Source organism: Gekko japonicus, unplaced genomic scaffold, assembly GCF_001447785.1.
Source record: "Gekko japonicus isolate JY-2015 unplaced genomic scaffold, Gekko_japonicus_V1.1 scaffold1133, whole genome shotgun sequence".
NCBI lineage: Eukaryota > Metazoa > Chordata > Lepidosauria > Squamata > Gekkonidae > Gekko > Gekko japonicus.
The window spans coordinates 231,389-249,636 of record NW_015162514.1 but is presented as its reverse complement, the minus strand read 5'-3'; the positions used below and the strand labels follow the sequence as shown (position 1 = coordinate 249,636).

Genomic DNA, 18,248 nt, shown 5'->3' with positions numbered 1-18,248 from the left:
AAGAAATTAAAAGCCCCCCCCATGTTGACCCCCCCCCCCCCAAGCACCAAGATGACAGAACATCACTTGCCCCAGAGCCCCTATCTATACCTTGTGGCTAATAGCCACTGATGGACCTCTGCTCCATATGCCTATCTAATTCCCTTTTGAAGCCGTCCATGCTTGTAGCCGCCACCACTTCCTGAGATGAGCAAGAGCAGCAATGCACAAAACTGATGCAGGACGTAGAATCCAGCTTTCCTCGGTGGAGAATATTTGTTGCCCGAGTTACCTGTGGTGTGTGTTTGTGACTCATATCCATGTATGTACCTCTGAGTTTTCTCTCTCTCACACACACACACACACAGAGCTTTTTAGTGTAGCCGGTCTGGCCTGCACACCCCAGGGAGTCTGACGTCATTAATGGGCTTGTGGGTGACACACCACCCCGAGATCGTCGCCGGCAGGGAGGAAGCGTGAAATGCCACTTTGCGTACAGAGGCAGTTTCAGGGCCTCACACTAACCTGGAAGGAATCGTCCTCTTTTTGTCATTTTGGCCGAGCCGTCAGCAAACAGGCAAAGTCAGAGGCCCCCTCGGGACCTAGAGGCCTCAGCCAGCTGACGTTTTTACATCCGGGTTTGTCGTGGAAGGACAGGTCCCATAATGCCTTCCCTCAACTGGGGTTGATGGGAGATACTGTGGTTCCATTTTAAAAAGGACTCGCAGCTCAAGCGGTTAAGATGCTGAACTGCAGGCTGTGGAAGGTCAGTAGTTCAGCAGTTCGAGACCCGGGTGCCGCAAGACGGAGTGAGCTCCCGTCTCTAGTTCCAGCTCCTGCCAACCTAGCAATTCGAAAGCAAGAAATTGCAAGTAGATAAACAGGTACCACTTTGGTGGGAAGGTCACAGCGTTCCGTGCGCCTCGGTGTTTAGTCATGCCGGTCACAGGACTACGGAAACGTCTTCGGACAGCGCTGGCTCTTCGGCTTTGAAACGGAGATGAGCACCGCAACCCTGGAGTCGGATTCGACTGGCTTTCAAACAAGGGAACCTTTACCTTGTTGTGGAAGAGAAGAACCCTGGATCTGAGGGCGGAGGCAGGGCCGGAGCCAGGATTTTTGACTTCGGGGGGCATTTAGATAAGTTGGGGGGCACCCACCCCCACACACACATACCCAGGCTGTGTCAGGAGTGACAAGAGAGTAAAATTTAAAAAAGCAGCAAGAGAGAGAGGCGAGGGCAAGGGCAGAGCGTGTGAAAAATTAAGTAAACCAGCTGGCTGGGATGTGGGGGGGGCTGGGTGGTAAGTCGGGGGGGGGGCAGCCCCAAGATGCCCCAGTGTAGCTACGGGCCTGGGCAGAGGAGCCAAGGAGGATCAGTCCGCCAGTGGCTGTCAGAGGGATAGCTAAACGGCCTTTCCCTTTTCCTCCGGCCAGAGCCCCAGATCGTACACTGCAGGGGTTCTCAACCTTTTTGAGCCTGTAGGCAGCTTTGGAGTTCTGACCCAGTCCGGTGGGCCACACGGCCACAAAATGGCTGCTTCAGGAGGCGGAGCCAACCGTACAGTGGTTGCCACAGCTCCCCTCCAGTCACACAGCGAAGATCCTTCCGTCACGGTGGCCGCCGCCGTTGAAGTAACATTTTAAAAAGGACTCGCAGCCAATCAGAGGACTTGCTGGGCATGTGACCCTGCTTCAAGGCTCCCTCTAAGCTGTGGAGTCTCGTGAGCAAAAATTCTATTTTGTGAGCGACTGGCATTTAAAGTTGCGAGCGAGCGATTTGGCTGCTGCATGAATTAGTTTGCTTTGGAGATATCCCTTCCTGAGCGAAGGCATAAACGTGTGAGCCGGAGGCTAAACCGTGAGCTTTGTTGTTGTTCAGTCGCACAGTCGAGTCCATCTTCTCGCGACTCCATGGACCAGATCCCGCCAGGCCTTCCTGTCTTCCGCCGTCCTCTGACACTAACTCAGCTTAGAGGGAACATTGCCCCACTTACATAATAAGAACACGTGAGTGCCAGAAAAGGGATCATAGGGGACCGTGGAGCACATAGGCACCCCGGCATAGTGGATAGTGTTGAACTAGGGTCTTGGGCAGTGTTCCCTCTAGGCTGAGTTAGCGTTAGTCCCTCTAAGCTGAGTCACAGTTTTCTAGCCTCCGGCTCATGCATTTTTGTCTTCGCTCAGGAAGGAGGGCTCCAGAGCAGTCTCGTTGATGCAGTCGCCAAATCGCCGGCTCACCACTTTAATGCCAGTCTCTCACAAAGTAGGATTTTTACTCACAAGACTCCACAGCTTCGAGGGAGCATTGGTCCTGGGGGACCCGAGTTCGAATCTGCTTCTACCATGAAAGTTCAGTGGGTGACCCAGGCCCGTCACAAACTCTCAGCCCCTGGCCTACTTTCACTGGTTGGTGGTTGTGAGGCTTTATAAGCTGTCGACGTCCCCCCCCTCCCCAAACGCCGCCTTCCCTGGGCAGATCTCCCCGCAAAATGACCAGGTATTTCCCAACCCAGAACCCTGATCTCAGAAATCCCCTTTGGCTATAAGGCCACCAAGAGCTAATAGTACACCTTGCCCCGCCTCCTCAGTAAATCTGTCTAACCTCCTTTTAAATCCATCTGAGCTGGTGGCCCATCAGCATATCTAGTGGCAGTGAGTTCCACAAGTCACCCACCTGTTGCACAAAGAAAAGACTTTAAGGAAGGGTTTGGGGGCGGCCTGCAGGTTAAATACTACTGTCTCTCAGGCCGGACCTGCTTTGGGCTTAACGTTCATACACCAAGGGGAAAAGGCTGGGCTTTTGGTGGGGTCACCTCCAACACTGCCCTCTTCCGAGCCCTTTTAGCATATTGGCCTCTTGGTATGCAGACTTGTCATCCTTTGGAACGCGAGGTTCCGTATTTGCTTCCCAAGAGGCGCGGAATCGCTCATCCGTCCCCACGCACCACCGTTGACCTTCCGGATGTTTTAATCATCGCCACGTTTTCCTTTCTTTTCTCTCCTCCCCTCCTCCAGAAATTAGCCATGCATTCTGGCATGGATTACGCCATCATGACCGGTGGCGACGTCGCCCCCATGGGGCGGGAAGGAGTTACTGCCATGCACAAGGTCTTCGACTGGGCAAACACTAGTCGCAGAGGGTAAGTGGCCACATCTGTGGCCGGGTGTCCTTCCCCTCCCCGTGTGCTCCCGCCCCGACCCCCTTCTCCACGCCCCCTCTGCCCTTCCGTGCCTCTCACCGTCTTTGCCAAGAACGTGTTTGAACTCTTCGCTAGCGCACAGCTGAATAGCGGGATGAACAAGGTCGTGTGGATTTAGGGCATTGCCAAGGAAAGCCAGTAAGGGTCAGATGGGGTTAGGTGAGGGTGGCCGCTGATGCAGAGGACGGGGACGCGGTTGCAGAGGAGCAAGGGGCTGCCGGAAAGAGGCGTTGCTGCAGACAACATCAAAGAGTTGCAGTCGACCCAAGCTTGCCAGTTATCAGGCCAGATGAACCAGTTCTGTGACTCCCATCAAAGGCAGCTTCATTGGGAAGGGCCCTTGCTCCACGGTTGGAGGGCATCGCTTTATTTATTTGTTTGTTTATTTGACTTATATCCCGCCTTTCCATGTGGGCTCAGGGCGGCTAACAAGAGGCAAAATGCCATACATAACAATAAAACCAATTAAAACAATCAATTACATTTAAAATCGGTGCTCATACAATATCATTCAAGACAGGGTCTCCAATACAGCGTTTCAGAGGTTCTACTGTCTCCTCTCATTTGATCTGCGCTATGTCCGATCTTCAGTCTCATGGCCAGTTCGCATTGCCAAAGAATGGCAGCACGGTGATGGTACAGTGCTGGTGGCGGCTCCTACTCAAAAGCCTGGCGGAAGAGCTCTGTCTTGCAGGCCCTGCGGAACTGCATAAGGTCCCGCAGAGCCCTGATCTCCTCCGGGAGCTCGTTCCACCAGATAGGAGCCGCCGCCGAAAAAGCCCTAGCCCTGGTCGCAGCCTATTTGACTTCTCTAGGGGCTGGGACAACCAAAAGATGTTTTGCCCCCGAGCGTAGTGCCCTTGGGGGGAACATATGGGGAAAGGCGGTCCCTTAGGTAGGCTGGACCCTGGCTTTGCATGTCGAAGGTTCCAATCTCAGATGTTCTTCTCAGATCGCAGGGTTGGGAAAGGAGCTTGAAATCTCGGAAGCCCTCCTGCCAGTCAGGACAATACCCGTCTGAGATAAAAAAAATCAGCTTTCTGTTTGGGAGCGCAGAAAGATCCTTTAACCCTCAGTACACTGTTTGACGTCAGGCCGTTCCTCCTGCCATGCAAGAGGGAAGCCGGTCCCTGCTGCAGCAGTGACGCGTTCCAGCGTTCCATCTGCCCTCTTTCCCACCACCACCAAATTACCCATTAAAATCCAATACTGGGTCGTATTTCGGCCATTTCGGCCACTCTTCCAGGGATTGGGGTGGGACGCAGAAGGTTGAAGGAGGGCTTTGGGGCGAGCCATGAGTGTGGCTAATTGATGATCTATGCGCCTCCTGATGGGTTCCGACAGACATTCTCTCCCCGCGTCCACATCGATACTCCGGCGCATTCATCACCCGAACGTTTCTATTTTCCGCTTTGAACAACAGCAAAAGCCGGGGAAGAACGCACAGGCACAAAAAAACCAGTCCAATGAAATATTTAAAACTTGGCAAGGCAAACTTCCGTTGGCGGCGTTGGAGGCCTGCGTTACTGCAAACCTAGAGAGAGAGAAAGGAGGGGGAGGAACATTGGGGAAGAGTACGCGTATTTAAAAAATGGATCGGCGGCCTTTGCTAAATTATTCACAGGCCTTGCGGTCTGCTGGGAAGTGGGACGTGTCAGCCAAGACACGCATCCGGGGATGGGACCGGCAGCCTGGCCGCCACCGTTTTGCAAACAAGCCTCGGCGAAGGATACCACTCCGTAGCGGTGTTGCGCATTTCCCTTGTGGGACACTGATCTGGGTTGATCCGGAGGCCGAATTATCGGGGAATTATCGGCTGCATTTCCCACCTCATAGGAGAGAAGCAGCTGCATTGTATGGGGTGCAGTAGTTAGAGCACCAGACTCAGGTCTGGGAGACCCAGGTTCGAATCCCCAGTCTGCCAAGGAAGCTCGCCGGGTGACCGCGGGCCAGGCGCACATCCTCGCCCTAACCTACCTCACAGGGTTGTTGTGAGGATAAAAGGGAGAAGGGGGGAAGAAGAAGAGGTTGGATTTATACCCCGCCCTTCACTACCCAAATCTCAGAGCGGCTTACAAACTCCTTTCCCTTCCCCTCCCCACGACAGACACCCTGTGAGGTAGGTGGGGCTGACAGAGCTCTCTCGAGGACTGCCCTTGAGAGAATAGCTCTGAAAGAACTTATGACTGACCCAAGGTCACACCAGCAGCTGCACGTGGAGCGGGGACTCAAACCCAGTTCTCCCAGATTAGAATCCACACACTTAACCACTACACCAAACTGGCCGTAAGCCGTTCTGGCTCCCCATTGGAGAGGAAGGCAGGGTATAATTGAAGTAAACAAATTCTGCCTCAGCCGAAACAACCAAATCGTCCTCAAGCGAAGCCCCAGACAGATCACTTTGTATGGAAGGAAGGGGTAATTTTTGCACATCTGGAGAGCAGGAAAGGTTTCCGGGGCTGCTTTCCCGCTCGCCCTCGTTTGACCCATCCCTCGCCTCACGTGGCTTTTCCTCTTTTCCTTCCCAGCCTCCTGCTGTTCGTGGACGAAGCTGATGCGTTCCTACGGAAGCGGGCCACGGTAAGGGCTTCGGCGGCCTCCTCCTCCCGTCCCCAGGCGGCCGTACACACTGCCAGGCCAGCCCCGGCCACGGCAGCACTCTCATCGAACCTGATGAGTTGGCCCCAGCAGGCCGAAGGCATTAGAAGCGCACAAAAGGCTGCCATCCGCCCCCGTCATTAAGGGCCTCGGAATGGCCAACTTAGCCTTCGTGGTCAGTTAATCACAGAAGTAAATGGAGTTAGAGCTGCCAAGCGGGGACGTGTCTCTACTCCTCTCTGCGGAGGGCCAAGCTTACACCCTGATCCGGCCCAGCCCGGGACGCAGTGGCTGATTCCTGCCGTAAATTCCCAGACGTTGGCCATGGAACAGAAGGCAGTGGTGGGATTTTTCCTCCCGATTCTCCTCCCCCCCCCCCCCCCCCCCCCGTGTCTCATAGTGGCTCAAGCTTCAGGGTCAGGAAGTCCCTGGTTCAAACATCGCCTTGGTCACCAATTTGTGGTTTGGCCTTGAACAAGCCGCTCTCTGTCAACTCAGTCCCCCGTATCGGCACTATGTGCCGGGTGGGTACAAAAATAAGCATCCTACCTTACAGGGTTGTTGGATGATCTACAGCAAAGCAAACTGCACAAAGTGTCTCAGCCGGCATTTTGTTTCGTGCAGTGGTCAACCAGTTGCCCTGGAGGGCCAGCAAATGGTGTACAGGCCTTTGATATTGCCTCCTAGTGCTGGTAGTCAGAGGTTTTGCAGCCCCTGGATATGGAGGTTTTTAAAAAGTGAATGGCAATTGGTTTTGCAAGAACCATTACCCAGTTTGCTTTTGCTGCTAGCCCTCAGTATTGCTGATTAAAGTATTGTTTTGTTCTGATATATAAAAGAGGATTTAAAGGATTGGGCTAGGACCAAGGAGGCACTGGGTTCGAATTCCAGGTCTTCCCTGAAGCTCCCTGATGGAGCCTGGGCCAGCCACACACATTTTTGAACTAACCTACCTCACAGGGCCGTTGTGAGGAGAAAGCAGAGGAGAACTTTGCCTGTTACTTTGAGTTCGCAGTCAGATATTCCCTTTTCTTCAGAACACGCTCGTTCTTGGGAACTTTGCATTTAGAAAGGTCTTTCAGCTGTGAAATAGCCTGAAACGGAATGTTATTTCTTGCAGGAGAAGATCAGCGAAGACCTGAGAGCCACACTGAATGCCTTCCTTCACCGGACAGGACAGCACAGTAACAAGTAAGCAAGCGGCTTTCAAGGGGACACGTTCAGGGTGGAGAAGGTCCATCAACAGCTAGTTGAGCCAGCTTGGTGTAGTGGTTAAGAGCTGGAGAACTGGGTTTGATTCGCCACTCTTCCACATGCAGCCAGCTGGGTGACCTTGGGCCAGTCGCAAGTTCTTTCAGAGCTGTTCTCTCCAGAGCAGTTCTTTCCCTCAGCCCCACCTACCTCACAAGGTGTAGGAAGAGGAAAGGAAAGAGATTGTAAGCCGCCCTGAGTCTCTGAGTGAAGGGCAGGATATAGATCTAATTATTATTTGTTGTTGTTGTTGTTTGTAAGCCGCCCTGAGACTCTGAGTGAAGGGCAGGATATATATCTAATCAGGGCTTGTTCTGTAGAAAAAGCCCAGCGGGAACTCATTAGCATAATAGGCCACACGCAACAGCAGAAACTCATTAGCCTATTAGGCCACACCCCTGACAACACAGCTCATGAGCATATTAGGCCACCCCCCCATGTTACTGTGGTCATCCAGCCACACCCACCTTTTGCTTCTTATTCTGTTTACCTTGTTTGTTGTCAAAACCCAGGGCTTTTTTTGTAGCAGGAACTCCTTTGCATGTTAGGCCACACACCCCTAATGTAGCCAATCCTAATGAGTTCCTGCTGTTGGGTGTGGCCTGTTATGCTAATGAGTTCCTGCTGGGTGTGGCCAACTTGGGAGCCAGCCGGAACTCCGTTCCTGTGCGTTCCTGCCCCAAAATAGCCCTGCATTATTTGTTGTTGTTGTTGTTATTGACAAATGGAACCTCCATGTCAGAGTTATCTGGCTCTGTAGAAGGCAGTTTTGTATGTTCATACACCCTTCGCTTTGTCTCTGAGCTCTCTTTGGGGGAAAGACTGTGGTTCAGTGGAAGAGCCTCTGCTTTGCATGCAGAAGGTCCCAGGTTCAATCCCTGGCATCTCCAGTTAAAAGGACCAGACCGTAGGTGATATAAAAGACCTCTTCCTGAGACCCTGGGGAGCCACTGGCAGTCTGAATAGACAATACTGGCTTCGATAGACCAAGGGTCTGATTCAGTATCAGGTAGATTCCTGTTTGGGGGAGGGTCTGTGGCTCAGTGGAAGAGCCTCTGCTTGGCATGCAGAAGGTCCTCGGTTCGTTCGATCCTGAGCATCCCCAGTTGAAAGGACCAGGAGACCTTGGAGAGCCGCTGCCAGTCAGAGTAGACAATACTGACTTTGATGGACCAAAGGTCTGATTCAGTATACAGCAGCTTTGTGTATGTATTCAGTCCCATCCACTCATTTCTGCTTTGTGACAGTTGGTTTTTTTTAATCAAATGAACTTTCACAATGCCCGCTTCAGGTCCAGAGAGGCAGAGTTCTCTGCTCGTTCTGGGGTTTCGTAGACACCCATCATCTTATCCAAGCATGACTGTAGATGGGCCATTTTGGGCCTCATCCTGGCCCCCACCCCCTGCGTGAAGTATTCTGGAAAAATCCAGCTCTTCACGTCAGTTGAAATCTTTAACAGCTTCGGTTTCCTCAGACGAAGGCAAGTTGTGCTGACAAAACAGGGAATTGGCTCCGATCGCCTGACGCCGCAATAAGCGCATGTAAATCCGCCAACAAGTCTCTCAGGAGGCCAGTTAACGGGCAATTCTACCCACTGTCGAGCGAGTGCTCGTCTTTATGTGGCCAATTTCACGCTTCCAGCAAGCCTGCTGAGGAGGCCCGGTCCCTGATGCGTACTGTTTTTACTGGAGCTGTGGGTCACATTCAAAATGGCTGCCTCGTCGTCGTACGAAAATGGCCACCAATTTCTGAGACGGAGTCCCTCAAAGGCTCTTAACTGGGAGGGGGAAGCTCACACAAACAAGTTTTTTCGCAGCTCGTATTATGCGTCTGTTTTTGAAGGCTGACGTGCCTCTTTAACGCCCACATTTTACTTGTCAGGTTTTTATCCAGTCTGAGAAGTAAATTGACCAAAATGAGGCACTTAAATAAGCTGTGCTGGTTGCGTATTTCAGCACAGGGTCCAAGCGACATGCACAGCCAACCTTACCTCGGTTGTGGATGGGAGTTATATCTAATGCTCCCTCTAAGCTGTCTTGTGAGCAAAAATTCTACTTTGTGAGCTCCTGGCATTAGAAGAAGAAGGAGAAGAGATTGGATTTATACCCCGCCCTTCACTCGGAGTCTCAGAACGGCTTACAGACGCCTTTCCCTTCCCCTCCCCGCGACAGACACCCTGTGAGGTAGGTGGAGCTGAGAGAGCTGTTTTCAAGACCAGCCCTTTCAAGAGCAGCTCTGACAGAACTATGGCTTGCCCAAGGTCATTCAGCAGCTGCAAGTGGAGGAGTGGGGAATCAAACCCGGTTCTTCCAGATTAGAGTCCGCGCACTTAACCACTAAACCAAACTGGCTCGTTAAGTCATTAAAGTTGGGAGCGAGTGATTTGGCTGCTGCATAAATTAGTTTGCTCTGGAGCCCTCCTTCCTGAGCTAGGACAAAAATGTGTGAGCCGGAGGCTAAAAACCTGTGAGCTAGCTCACACTAACTCAGCTTAGAGGGAACACTGGTTATATCCATACACAGTAAAGATTTCAGATTTTTTCACACTCACCGCTTCGTGAAAAATCCCCTTTCTTAATTTTGCTTCTCCCCTAACCAGACTGGATTCACAGTGTGCCATTTTCTCTCTCCTTGTGCCATATTTCCCCCGTAAAATGTGTGCGTTGAACAACTTAATTTGGGGCATCAATAAATAAGCATTGTATATTGTAGGTATAAATTTCATACAAAAAAGGGCTTCAGTACACAGTACCAAATGCCCCTCTGTACATCCAACAGCGGAAAGCAAAGAACCCAAACTGTTGATAAAAGACTATGAAGAAGAGAGGAAATGGGGAACGTGTGCTCATCCCTAACAGAAGCACATATTTTAAATACTACAGGAAGAAGTATGTTGGAGGTAGGAAGGCAGTACCTCAATGTGGAGAACCACATGAGAAAAGCCCTGCTGGATCAGACCGTATATTGTAGGTATAAATTTCATACAAAAAAGGGCTTCAGTACACAGTACCAAATGCCCCTTTGTCAATCCAACAGCGGAAAGCAAAGAACCCAAACTGTTGATAAAAGAATATGAAGAAGAGAGGAAATGGGGAATGTGTGCTCATCCCTAACAGAAGCACATATTTTAAATGCTACAGGAAGAAGTATGTTGGAGGCAGGAAGGCAGTACACCAATGTAAAGAACCACATGAGAAGAGCCCTGCTGGATCAGACTCCATCTAGTCCAGCCTCCTGTCTCACACAGTGGCCAACCAGCTCCTCTGGAGGACCAACAACGGGGCATAGATGCTGAGGCCTTCATAAGAACATAAAATTGAGCCCTGCTGGATCAGACCAGTGGTCCGTCTAGTCCAGCCTCCTGTCTCACAGTGGCCAACCAGTTCCTCTGGAGGGCCAGCAACAGGGCATAGACGCTGAGGCCTTCATAAGAACATCAGAAGAGCCCTGCTGGATCAGACCAGTGGTCCATCTAATCCAGCCTCCTGTCTCACACAGTGGCCAACCAGTTCCTATGGAGGGCCAGCAACAGGGCATAGACACCAAGGCCTTCCCCTGATGTTACTTCCTGGCACCAGGATTCAGAGTTTGACTTCCTCTGAATATGGAGGTTCCCTTTATTTACCATGGGTAGTAGCCAGCGATGGGCCTCTCCTCTGTGAATCTGTCCAGCCCCCTTTTAAAGCCATCTTTGCCTGTGGGCATCACTGCCTCCTCTGGCAGCGAATTCCACACAGTTGTCAGACTAGAATCTGGGGAACCTGGGTTCAGAATTCCCAGTCCGTGGTGCGACTTCACTGCGTGATCTCGAGCAAGTCACAATTCTAGCATCAGGCAGAGTCTACTCTGTGCTGACATCCAGGCGCTAGGGCAGCGGCAGAGTTTCCAGTTGCCGACCCATGTGGGAAGTTGCTGTCTTCTGCCCCCCCCCCCCCCCCCCCCCCCGCAGGGTCTGTCTCTCAGCGGATGGCAGGGACGTCGCTATTTCAGAATCTGTTCAGAATCAGGCTGTTCAGAATCATAATGCTCCATTAAATGAAGAGCACCTTCGGCGCCTCAAAATAAAGCCGGCAGAGGGAAGGGGGGAAAGAGGCACCCAGCTCATTGAAGGGAGGATGAAGCCAGCCCTCCTGGGTGATTTCCACATCCCAATCAATGCTCCCTCTAAGCTGTGGAGTCTTGTGAGCACAAACTCTACGTTGTGAGCTCCTGGCATTAAAGTTCTGAGGGAGCGATCTGGCTCCTGCGTAAATTAGTTTGCTCTGGAGCCCTCCTTCTTTAGCGAAGACAAAAAATGTGTGAGCTGGAGGCTAAAAAACTGTGAACCAGCTCACACCAACTCAGCTTAGAGGGAACACTGGTCCCAATCTTGGAGTTGTTAAAGGTACGGGCTTGGGAGCGTTGGGGAAGAAGAGGAGATGAAAGAACAGCACCCAAAGGCACATGTGCAAGGCTTAATTCGCGCTCTTAAGCAAGGCCGGGTTTGCGCCACTGTTCTGCAGGGGAAAGCGCAGAACGGGGCTGTCTGGTGCAGAATCCAGGTACCCGGGGATCTCGTCTTCTTCTCGCAAAGCAGGTCTCCAGCCCCGATGGGCTGCAAAGAGCTTGAGAATGTTGCCGGCAGTGCCTCGGCGGTCGGGGCGGAGGGGCGAGATCTTTAGCAGGCTGTTTGGGGCGGTGCTCAGCAGAGCCAGGTTTTCCAGAAGAAGAGCGATTCCTCTGGCTTCAGGGCCGGTTTGCTTCGCCGTCTCCCCGAGAGCGCCCACAAAGCGAACGTGACGCTGTCGGGATGCCGTGTAGCCAGCTGGGCTTGGCTGGGTGAAGATGGGCATGGCTCGATAAGAGAGGTTTCTTGGTAGGGGGGGCTCAGCAGCCACACCTCACCGTCCCCCGTTCCTCCCTCTTCCCCAGGTTCATGCTGGTCTTAGCCAGTAACCAGCCGGAGCAGTTCGACTGGGCCATCAACGACCGGATCGACGAAATGGTTCACTTCAAGCTGCCGGGCTTAGAGGAGAGGGAGCGCCTGGTCCGGATGTACTTCGACAAGCACGTCCTGAAGCCGGCCACGGAGGGCAAGCAGTGAGTCATTCGCGTACATATCGGGGGGGGGGATTTGACGGGGAAGGGGGGGCAAGCACGAGAGGCCAGCTCGGCTCTGTTCTTTCCCTCTTTCGGAGAGCCCCAGAGTGCCCTGGGAGCTCGCTGATGCTTCCAGAGAGCCCCGTGCCCACGAAGTCGTCGCTGTGTCAGACTCCCATCGCATCAACGAAGAACACACTTGTAGAAAAGTTTTTCCTTTATTTGAAGCAATAGGTGCATAACAGGATCACTGTTCAGAATAAGGCATAAACTTGGATCCCAATAGATTATAGTAAATTCAAAAAGCTGAGGCCCAATTGCGGGTCTTCCCGCGCGCGCCATTGAGCCTGGGAAGCAACGTTCCTACTTAATCATAACATCCTGCTTCTCATGGATAATGCCATGAGATCACCCAAGCTACTACCCGCCAGCAACCACCTGTGGCCTTGAGAGATACGGACGTTCCTGCAACTAGGCAATTAAGCGCATAAACCGTCATACATGGGAAAGTGAAAGCACGCAAGCGCATACCCAGGGAATAGGGACACATAAGAACATACACAGAGCACAGTGAAACATAAGAGTATACACAGAGTATAAGGAAACCTATTGGCAGCTTGCTGACATGCTGTAGTCTCTCATTTCCCCTTTATCCACTGCTAGTAAAATGTTCCGTCGTTGGGAGATGCGCCGTTGATGCAGAGAGAAGGATTGTCATGTGGGCTGTGTCTTACTAGCTGTCGGGGGAGAGGGGGCTCCCGTCGGAACACCAGAAGATGCTTCCCTTAAACTGTGGAGTCTTGTGAGCAAAAATTCTATTTTCTGAGCTACCGGCATTAAAGTTGCAAGCGAGCGGTTTGGGCACTGCCTAAATCAGTTTGCTCTGGAGCGCTCCTTCCTGAGCGAAGACAGAAATGTGTGAGCCGGAGGCTAAAGAACTGTGAGCTAGCTCACACTCACTCAGCTCAGAGGGAACACTGCAGAAAGGCTGCGTCAGGAGATTGTGGGATCCGCATGGGCAAAAGCCGTAGGGGATGGAGTGCTCTGAAAAGGAGAGGGATTTCAAGAGATTGAAAGAGAAGATGGAAAGAGCTAATCCTGGATCTCGTGTCTATGCGTACGTGTACACGCACATATATAACGTATGACGTGTATGCGTCTGTGCAATGAAAATATAAGCGTGCAATTGAAAATGCCTGGCCTTTGCGCCCATGTGGACTTATGAGACAGATAGAGGTCTTAGTCTGGCATTCTGAACATGCTGTCTATCACACACATATCAGTCTGTCCTCGCAGTAACCCGGTGAGGGACTCTGCGTGATTGGCTCACGTTCATCCAAAGAGCTTAAGGCCGGATGGAGAATTTAAACCCAGCTCTTCACGGCCTTGGTCCAGTGCTTTTACCTGTGACACCACGCTAAGCAGTCACATCTGGCTATGACATGAAAAACTCCTGTTCACTGTCCAGCACTCTTTGGTAAGACAGAGTAGTACGGGTAGGACAAAATCCATACATGTAAAAAATTATGTTGATAATATTGATTGTATATGCATATGCTTATATAAGCATGTGTTTAAATAGATGGTCTGTGATCTCCATTCAGTTTTTTTTTTAATGACTGAAAATGGAAGAAACAAAATGTACCCAGGTATTTTGGATGTTTTGCTGCAACAGATGCACTACATTTATTTATTTATTTAGGGATTTTTATTCCGCCCTCCCCAAAGCAAGCGAGCTCACAACAAATTGAGTCAAAGATATTCTTGAAGACAGAAAGGGATTCGTAGTACCAATAATAATTATTAGAGCAACAGAACAAAGTTTGAGTCCAGTTGGCACCTTTAAGACCAACAAAGTTTAATTCTGGATACAAGCTTTTGTGCGCATGTGCACTTCTTGAGATACACGCATGCGCACAGGAGCTTATACCCAGAATTAAACTTCATTGGTCTTAAAGGTGCCACTGGACGCAAAACTTTATCCTGTTGATTCAGACCAACACGGTACCCACCTGAATTATTCGAGCAAATAGGCATTAATTGCACAGGCCAATCTTTTTGTTTTTAATCATACTTCTGTTTGAGAGCCTGCATCCTCTCAGACCTGGCTCCCAAATCCTTCTGATCTTCTCAGATTGTTTCACAGAGCTGGATTCGAATCCAGTCGTTATCTATTCAGATTTATTACGGTCGAGACCAGCAAGGTTAAAATATAGTTTTGACACTAATACATAGAGATTAAAATCACAGCACAAGTAAAATTTATACTTCAGCCTTTAGCATTTTCTTAGACAAATAGTTACGTTTCCTAAGAGCCAGGGCACAAAACCTTGCCACCGCATAAGACACAGGTTTTTGATTGTCTTCTAAAAGGTATATCCAAAGAATTTCAGGGTTAAAATCAACATAATATTGCAACGGCTTAAATCTGGAAAGTAGAGGAGTAAGTATGTGGCGTCTTTCTTCTTGGTAATATTCACAATGTAAGAGTATGTGTGTAATTGATTCAACCACATTACTCGAACAAGAACATCATCGTTGCTGCACGGGCTGTTGAGTAGCACCTTAGAAACCAACCAGATTTTTGAGGTATAAGCGTCCAAGAGTCAGAGCTCCTTTGTATCTGATGAAGTGAGCTTCGACTATCAAAAGCCTATATCCTGAAACACTTGTTGGTCTCCAAAGTGCTGCCAGACTTGTATCTCACTTTTCTACCACAGAGCAAAATGGCTGCCCTCTGAATCCATTTTCACAGAGTGAAAGCCAGCGGAGGTTCCCTTGACTTAAGCCTCCCGCTCCACCCTGAAACCAGGCCTCTTTCCTGCTGTGGTCCCACTTCTCACTGACACGTGTGCATTTGCCTGTTCCAGGCGCCTGAAGCTCGCCCAGTTTGACTACGGCAAAAAGTGCTCAGAGATCGCCAAGCTGACGGAAGGCATGTCTGGCCGAGAGATCTCACAGCTCGCCGTGGCCTGGCAGGTAAGATCAAAATCCTCGACAGGAAGCAGTGGAGGAAAAGGCGTGCTCCCAGAGGGGAGCTGTGGATTTGATTGGTGGGTGTGTCTTCAGCTCTTATTGGACGCTGTTGCGTTTGAAGAGCCAAATTCTGTCAGAACCACAGAGCCTCTGAGTGTGGCCTTCGACCCAGTTCCGATCCCAGACAGGCAGAGTTTTTCTAGGGTAGCTAGCTCTAGGGAGGGCAGACTCTCGAGTCTTCCAAGCACGTGCAAAAAGCCAGTTAAGTGCGCAGAGTTTAATCTGGGAGAATCGAGTTTGATTCCCCAATCCTCCACGTGCAGCTGCTGGTGTGACCTTGGGTCAGTCACAAGTTCTCTCAGAGCTGTTCTCTCAAGGGCAGTTCATGAGACAGAGCTCTCTCAGCCCCACCTACCTCACGGGGTGCCTGTTGTGGGGAGGGGAAGGGAAATGAGATTGTAAGCCGCTCTGAGACTCCTTCCGGTTGTGAAGGGCAGGGTATAGCTCCAATCTCCTCTTCTTCTTTTCTACCTCCATATGGTAATCAAACTGATGTACACCCGAAGATTAGGGGAATCTGTTTTCAACTCAAGCAGCAGACCTTCCCATTAATGAGAAATTAAAAATCTCTTGAATCTGTAGAGCCGGGGGTCCGCAACATGGTGGCCATGGGCGCCCTGGGTCCCACCAATACCTTTCCCTGTGCCTGCCCAGTTTGTTTGTTTGTTTTTTAAAGTGGGTGGGGCTTTCGCCCAGCAAGGCTTCTAATTGGCTACTGGAAATTTGCTTGGCTGTGCAGATTTTTTTTAGCATTGCTTTGGCAGCCGCTGCCACCACAGCACCAGGATCTGCACCGCGTGATGGAAGTTAAGCTGTGGCTGGCTCCGCCTCCTGAGGCAGCCATGTTGTGCCTGCACCCAACACACTGTATGTCAGAATTCCAAAAGTGCCCATGGGCTCAAAGGTGTTAGGGACCCCTGCCATAGAGACAATTCCAGAACACCTAGCACTGTGGTAATTACTTTTCAACTATAAATGCTGGGCTTTTAGAAATCCACCGCTTATTCTTGTTTTAAGTTACGTATGCATCACAGCTATAAAAATTTAATTGGGGGGGGCAGTATTCAAATTCTGGAGGATCTCGTTTTTCATTGAAATATAAAGGAAGTAGCAAGTTTCTGGCCCTTTATTGGACTGAAGATAGGGTTGAAGTTTCAAAGCAGAAAGGCAACTGTGGCTGCAGTCACACGGAGATTTGGCCACGCTACAGAGACGGGACATAGGCGGATTTTCCGGGCGCAATCACACCGCAACATCTGGGAAGCGCAGAGCTCCCGTGGCGAATCTGAGGCTTCCCGCCGAAGATGCAGCTTAAAAAACTAGTACCTCCGAGGTACTAGTTTTCGGAAACCGCGGGGCAAGGGCGGGCGTCTGATCGCGTTTCCGGTTCACACGTTTTTTGTCTCTGCTCAGGAAGGGATGTGGCTCCAGAGCAAACTGATTGATGCAGCGGCCAAATGGCTCGCTCACCACTTTAATGCCAGGAGCTCACCGGATTTTTGCTCGCAAGACTCTGCAGCTTAGAGGGCGCATTGGTGGCCACCCTAGGACGGCCACGGCTTGGCACGACGACGCTCCGTCCCTCCCTCCCGCGGTGCATGGCTTACTTCTAAGGAGACCTGGGGGGGCTTTCCGGCTGCTGCACTGCTTCTCCCGGCTGCTGCTTATCCGGAGCCTTCCCTGTTCACCCTCCCTGGACACGCATGCGCGCACGCAGAGCCCCCTCCTCTTTTCCGTACCCCCCCCACACACACACTCCTGGCTCGTCCTGCTCGAAAGTAACTCTCTGCACCGGGCGACAGAGGGGGAGGTGCAGGGGGGGCGTGGCGGGAGGACGGTCTGGCTGAAGCTCCTCCTGGAGGGGGCCGGACGGAGGACACAGTTTGCATTCCTCTGCAGCCCTGGAAGGGGTTAAACCCATGTGATCGGCACCTCCCCCCAACCACGGGACCTCGACGGAATGTCTGATCGTGCAGCCGCACATTATTTTGCTCCGGGGCAAACAGCCACGCTCCCCCCCCTCCCCCGCGCGTGCATTTTCCGGCCCGTGTGACCAAAGCCTGTATAACTTTTCCAGGGTTCAGCAACTAGGAAGGTATTTATAGCTCCTTTCCATGTCCGTCAAGACCGGAATGAATAAACTATGTGAAAGCGTAACGGTCTCAGCCTAACCCACCTCGCAGGGTGGTTGTTGGGGGGAGAAAATGGAGGGGGGCAGGATGGAGCTGCATGGTGCCTTGAGGTCCCCCTTAGGGAGAATAGGGGGTTATATCTGAGTAAATAAATATTCTGATCGAAGGTAGAGGGGTCATCTTTCATTTTTAACACTCCAGTGTGTTATAAAAATCCCTGCCAGTAGAAAACTTTGCTCAAAAAGGTGCAGGCAGGTTGGGTCCTCTGTAACTGTTGCTCTGGCATGCCTTTTAAAAAAAACACCATGCAGAGATTTGGTGGGAAAGTCACTGCAGCTAGAAAATCAGTACATCAGGGAACAGACTGGCCTCACTGCCTGTGGTGCTAGTTTTCTATATGGCAGGAATATCGTGGTTGTATGAGAAGCATTTAAAAACTACCTTCCTGCCTTGAAGTGGTACGGTCTAATGTAGGACTTCAGGATTCTGCTGCCTTGTTCTGCTGCCCATGTAGGCCAGGTTGAATCTTGTCACCAGCAAGGATTTCAGATGCTTTCTAGTATATTTCCAAGCTACAAGATAACCGGTGTTTCTGAACACATCGCATACCTGAAAGCCTTTAGCCAAGTCACACAGTTAAGATCCAGGTATTTCCTGCCTCGTTCCAAAAACGTGCCAATAAATTCGAGTTACAAAATAATTCCTTAGCTGCTTAAGTAATTCCTTAGCTGCTTAAATCTGTCTTCCTTCATAGTTGGGCTAGTTGAGTCTGGACTGTACCACTGCGGGTAACTGCCGGTTCCTCCATATGGAAGGAAAACATTCCCCGTACTGAGAAAACTAGCTTGCCAAGGAGAGGACTAGATTTAAACCTAGCCTTTAATCTGAGAGAACCGGGTTTGATTCCCCACTCCTCCACATGCAACTGCTGGTGTGACCTTGGGTCAGTCACCAGTTCTCTCAGAGCTGT

The 18,248-nt window shown here is 51.0% G+C and overlaps 1 protein-coding gene across 1 annotated transcript in view; it reads left to right on the top strand.

Moving 5' to 3' along the window:
• The window catches only part of ATAD3A (ATPase family, AAA domain containing 3A), a 59,823-nt gene that overhangs the window by 29,700 nt on the left and 11,875 nt on the right, over positions 1 to 18,248 (top strand). The window contains exons 11-15 of the mRNA XM_015406192.1: positions 2,998 to 3,122; positions 5,711 to 5,762; positions 6,901 to 6,971; positions 11,943 to 12,110; positions 14,981 to 15,089. Of these exons, the coding sequence (XP_015261678.1) occupies positions 2,998 to 3,122; positions 5,711 to 5,762; positions 6,901 to 6,971; positions 11,943 to 12,110; positions 14,981 to 15,089 (525 nt within the window). The remainder of the gene's footprint in view (positions 1 to 2,997; positions 3,123 to 5,710; positions 5,763 to 6,900; positions 6,972 to 11,942; positions 12,111 to 14,980; positions 15,090 to 18,248) is intronic.